Source organism: Cetorhinus maximus, chromosome 38, assembly GCF_964194155.1.
Source record: "Cetorhinus maximus chromosome 38, sCetMax3.hap1.1, whole genome shotgun sequence".
Taxonomy (NCBI): domain Eukaryota; kingdom Metazoa; phylum Chordata; class Chondrichthyes; order Lamniformes; family Cetorhinidae; genus Cetorhinus; species Cetorhinus maximus.
In genome coordinates, this window is record NC_135916.1 from 1934086 (window position 1) to 1940065 (window position 5980).

Consider the following 5980-nt stretch of genomic DNA (forward strand, 5'->3'; position numbering starts at 1 on the left):
TGAATCAGAGGGTCGTGGGTTCATGTCCCACTCCCAGAAAACCAAGAACTGTGATTGTACTCGAAAGAGTTACACGCGATCTGTTGATAACTCGAAAGAGTTACAAATAGTTTTTTAAAAAAATAAACAAGGAACTCAGGAAAGGACCGGGAGCGGATAACTTGCACAGTCACCGTAAAGAAACGGCTTGATCTGTGCGATTAAGGCGATGGTCTGAAGTCGTACGTGAATGGATCGTGCGGCGGAGTCTGGGACAGATTCATGTGCTTAATAGTGGCTCAGTTTCTAAACCACCAATCTCCCAGAAACCGGAGCAAAAGGCCGAAAAGAGGGGGGAATCTGTCCAAAGCCCTTTACGTTTGTTGACATTTTTAACACGTGTAACTGTAGAGGTGAACGTTGTGTCCAGGAGAGTGTATAAGAGGGACGGGAGCCAAGCCAATGAAAGTGTGTTTGTGGGTCCGTTCCGATCACGGGTTCTCCCAGTCCCGCTTGTGTAAAACAAAAATATTTTGCAGTCAAAGGTGCCCCCTGTTCCCCTGCTCAACACCAGAGCTACATTTCAAGGCAATTTCTGTGTTGTTTGCTAGATTTCAGTCGATAAGTAGAGGACATGTCAGAGATCGGGTGAAGGAGCCGCAGTAAATCCGGTTTAAATCGAAACTGGAGTCTTCAATTCGCGTGAAATATTTTCGACAGCGAACATTACAATGTCAGAGATAAGAAGGATTTAGTCTGGGACACTGGAGAGCCGGAATTTCCATGGAATTGGGGAGTTTGTGAGGAGAGAAAAACACAGAGAGGCAGCAGCAGCCTGGAGCTGACAGCAGCCTGTCTCCGCCCCGTCCGCTCGCTGCCTTTAAGTTGCTCAGTGCCGCCACCAGCGGCTTCATTTCTCAGCCCGTTCACATTGACAGAGACACTTTTGTGCAGAGTCCCGGAACATGACCGATACTGCAGCCGCCGAAACGGCTCCTCCAGCCGCTCCCGCCGCCCAGGTCAAGACTCCCAAGAAGAAGAAGAAGGCGGCTCCCCGGAGCAGTGCAGCCGGTCCCAAGCTGGGCGAGCAGATCCTCAAGGTTGTGGCGGATTGCAGCGATCGCAAGGGGATGTCGCTGCCCGCGATCAAGAAGGCGCTGCGCGGCAAAGGGCTGGATGTGGAGAAACTGGGCTCCCAGATCAAGCAAAGCATCAAGAGGAATGTGAAGAATGGCTTCCTGGTTCAGGTCAAGGGCACGGGCGCCTCGGGCTCCTTCAAAGTCCCTAAGAACCCAACCCCGGGGAAAGTGGGAAAGAAGGCGAAGGCAGCAGCTGGCAAGAAATCTCCAGTGAAGAAAGCGGCAGCCAAGAAGGTGACAGCAAAGAAAGCAGCGGCCAAGAAGACTCCAGTCAAGAAAGCAACGGCCAAGAAATCTCCAGTCAAGAAAGCAGCGGCCAAGAAATCCCCAGCGAAGAAAGCAGCGGCCAAGAAAACAGCCAAGAAGGCGGCAACTCCCAAAAAGCCGGTGAAGAAAGCAGCCCCCAAGAAAAAGTCTCCTGCCAAGAAGGTGACGGGCGTCAAAAAAGTGGCGATAGGGAGGGCCAAGCCCAAAGCGAGATAAGCAAAGACAGGAAAGAAGGGAAAGATCCCGAGCAAATTGTAAACCTCTGAACCCAAAGGCTCTTTTCAGAGCCACCCACATTTCACATGAAAGAGCTGATTCCCTGTATCAAAAACGATTGTGGGACTTTAGGCATCATTTTGGATTTAAACCCATTTTGCTGCTCTATTCGTTTACTCTCTCCTCATGGCTCACATGTTATTTCCTTTTCTACTGAAGTCTAGAAATCAACAAATTGAATTGCCTTAAATGCCAAATCTTTGTGGTTCAGCAGGGGTACTGAAGGATTCTTTGATTGTAAAGGGTTTTTTTTTTTAATTAGAGGAAAGTGTTCAGGAAGGGCACTCAAAACAGAGTTGCATTAGTCTGACTCGCCCTCCCCTTTCACGGATTCTCTCTTGCACATGGTTCCCATCTGCACATTGAGAGGTGGAAAATTCCCTCAGAACGTAGGAAGATCCAAGGACAGACTCTCTCCTCATTCTGGCCTTTGCTCCCCATTGTGGGGTCTATTGTAGATTCTCAATCAGCTATTGTTAAGCACTCTTGAGGTCTCGGCCCCCTGCAGGTCGTCTGTTAACCTGATCCCGCTCCAGGATCGTCTACAGGGCCACATTTCTCGAGGGTGACAAAGCACATTATCTGTTCTGGGAGGCCTCCAGGTTTTCCCGTTTCCTGCACTGACCAGTGATCACTAATCCCAATCTCAACGCCAGAGAGGTTCACAGTGGGAGAATCATTCCACACTCACTGATAATGGAGGCTCTAGCAGTAGCAGGCCATTCCTCGATTCGGACTGGGGATTTTTTTTTTAAAAAAAGGGTTGGAGTATCAGGCGTTGACTTGAGGAAAGGAGATAAGGGCAGTTACCGTCTCACCCACAATGCGGTCAGAATGGTGTATGGCCATTCACTTTATCCATAACACACCACACTATGTAGCAAAGGAGAGAGAGAAATAGATAGTCAGAGAGAGAGAGAGACAGAGAAAGAGAGAGAGAGGGATTGGGAAGGAAAGAGAGACGGTCAGGCAGAGAAAGAGAGACAGAAAGAGAGAGAGTGAAAGAGTCAGACAGAAAGAAAGAGAGAAACAGAAAGAGGGACAGAGAACGAGACAGGCAGAAAGAGAGGCAGGGAGAGAGACACACAGAGAGAGACTGAGAAAGAGAGAGAAGGATTGGGAAGGAAAGAGAGACGGTCAGGCAGAGAAAGAGAGACAAAGAGAGAGAGAGAGTCAGACAGAGAGAGAGTGAGACAGAAAGAAAGAAAGAGACAGAAAGAAAGAGAGAAACAGAGAGACTGAGAAAGAGAGAGAGGGATTGGGAAGGAAAGAGAGGCAGAAAGAGAGAGACAGAAAGAAAGAGAGAGAGAGACAGAGAAAGATGGACATGCAGGCAGAAAGAGACCCAGAGAGAGAGACACAGAGAGTGAGAGAGGCTGAGAAAGATAGAGAGACAGAGAAAGAGAGAGGCAGAGAGAGAGAGAGTCAGACAGAGAGAGAGAGACAGAAAGAGAGAGACAGAAAGAAAAAGAGAGACAGACAGAGAAAGATGGACATACAGCCAGAAAGAGAGACAGGGAGGGAGACACAGAGAGAGAGAGAGTGACAGAGAGAGAGAGAGATGTGGTCTTCTAATACCAAATCTTGTGTCGATATGACACTAACAACAGTCTAGCACTTTCAAGCTGAGGATGTAGGACACGTTACCAATATTACAATAGAGTACGAGAAAAAATAACCAAATTTCTGTTCCTGGCCATTGAATTTGAGACTTACTTACAGGCCTGTCCTTGGTGAGACCACAGTCCCGGCCCCTCCAAACCAATGCTTATAAGCTTTAAAATGAACAAGAAAAAAAAATCATGCAGCACCTAGAACTAGTCCCAATACAGACCTAGGGGCTAACGAAATAAAATAGTCAAAACATTTTCAGCAAATTTTTTTGAACGTGAAATTCAGGTTCATTTTGTTTTTAAATGAAAACCTGGTTGAATTATATATGAACAGACTGGAAAAGGAACAACCATGTTTATTCATTTACAGGCCTGTTCGTGTATTTCCACCAAGTCAGAAGTAAATAGGAATACTGTTGGTTCAAATATATACAGGAGAAAGGAGATGAGAAAAGTACAACTCCCAAACTGTGCTATGGATACCCCGGTGCTTGATGAAGTTAATATTAAGGCTACTGAGGTAACTAAGTAAGAGTGACAGGTGAGAAAATCAACTTTAAACAGAATCTGCAACAGGGCACAAGGCCTAAACAATACCTTATTCCAGAGCAAGTCTTATATATTGGCACAAAAAAGCATTAGGAATGCATTTAATAAGAATAGATTGACTTAATAAGTACATAATCTAGTTTAGATGACATGTCATCGTGCCCATTACAGACAAGCTGGTGGTCATAGCTTGCTGTTAACTATCCCGGGTTATAAGGACTTTGGAAAGAATAGACCAATGTGAAAATTGGAAGAGCTAATTTAATGGGGCACTTGTAAGAGAGAGGATTATGGACCATCAAAATCAATCAGCGCAGATTCCATAGATAGAGATGAATTAACAACAGAAGGCTTAGAACTTAAACCAGAACAAAATACTGCAGATGCTAGAAATCTGAAATTTAAAGAAAACCCAGAAAATCTTGGAAAGAAAACAGTCAAATATCTGGCAGCATCTGTGGAGAAAGAAGCAGAGTTCAACTTATCGACATGAGGACTCGAAACGTCAACTTTGCTCTTCTCCGCCGATGCTGCCAGACCTGCTGAGTTTTTTCCAGGTATCTCTATTTTTGTTTTGGATTTCCAGCATCCGCAGTTTTTTTTGTTTTTTATTTTTGTTTTTAACTTATCGAGGCCGCATGAATCTCCTCCACAGATCAAACAGCTAAAATTAAACGAGCATTTTAAAACTCAATACTTTAAATTAAACAAACATTTTGAATTCTAAAATTGTAGAGGGAGATCTACACTGTATCTAACCCGTGCTGTACCTGCCCTGGGAGCGCTCGATGCTGACACTGGGTATAAAGTGGGGAGGGGGACACACTGTCAGGGTAATGTAGAGAGAGATCTACACTGTATCTAACCCGTGCTGTACCTGCCCTGGGAGCGCTCGATGCTGACACTGGGTATAAAGTGGGGAGGGGGACACACTGTCAGGGTAATGTAGAGAGAGATCTACACTGTATCTAACCCGTGCTGTACCTGCCCTGGAGCGCTCGATGCTGACACTGGGTATAAAGTGGGGAGGGGGACACACTGTCAGGGTAATGTAGAGAGAGATCTACACTGTATCTAACCCGTGCTGTACCTGCCCTGGGAGCGCTCGATGCTGACACTGGGTATAAAGTGGGGAGGGGGACACACTGTCAGGGTAATGTAGAGAGAGATCTACACTGTATCTAACCCGTGCTGTACCTGCCCTGGGAGCGCTCGATGCTGACACTGGGTATAAAGTGGGGAGGGGGACACACTGTCAGGGTAATGTAGAGAGAGATCTACACTGTATCTAACCCGTGCTGTACCTGCCCTGGGAGCGCTCGATGCTGACACTGGGTATAAAGTGGGGAGGGGACACACTGTCAGGGTAATGTAGAGAGAGATCTACACTGTATCTAACCCGTGCTGTACCTGCCCTGGGAGCGCTCGATGCTGACACTGGGTTTAAAGTGGGGAGGGGGACACACTGTCAGGGTAATGTAGAGAGAGATCTACACTGTATCTAACCCGGGCTGTACCTGCCCTGGGAGCGCTCGATGCTGACACTGGGTTTAAAGTGGGGAGGGGGACACACTGTCAGGGTAATGTAGAGGGTCATTGGACTCGAAACGTCAACTAATGTCTTGCTTACACCGAAGGCGTATTTCTAGTGCTAAATATTCCAGGAAAACATAATAATTGGGTAATTTTAATACTTTTAGTATCGAGTAATTGAGCAATAATCTAGCAATAAGGCAGAATTTAATTAAGGTTAGTCATAATATAATCAAATTCAATGTCAAATTGGCAAGGAAAGGCGTGACCGTGTTAGACAAGCACCAGTCTCCCAGGTTGCAGAAGCGCTTGGTTTAAGGGGATGATTGACAGTTGTATTCGCCAATGGAGGGTGAGAGCCAATCGATGGTCGAAATGAGACGCACCCTGTGCGTCATTGGCCCCGCCTCCACCACGCGACCACTTCCACCCATAAGGCCAAGCGGGATGGTAAGGGGGGGGGAGCGAGACTCCCGTTGATCTGTCGGCTGAATTGTTGCAGAGATATGCGCACGCGCGGTAAAGGCCTCACGGTAAAGAGGAGGAGGAGCGCGCATGCGCGCCCATCCGGAGCCCCATTCACTCAGTGACCGGAATAGGTTCTAATGCAGCAGCGGCCGGGGG

General features: G+C 47.0%; 1 protein-coding gene across 1 annotated transcript; it reads left to right on the forward strand.

The window, feature by feature from the left end:
* Positions 1 to 944: 944 nt before the first annotated feature.
* LOC144672395 (histone H1-like) lies at positions 945 to 1601 on the forward strand. Its single transcript, XM_078534241.1, has one exon. It carries the CDS (start codon positions 945 to 947, stop codon positions 1599 to 1601), a length of 657 nt encoding a protein of 218 aa, XP_078390367.1.
* Positions 1602 to 5980: the final 4379 nt, after the last annotated feature.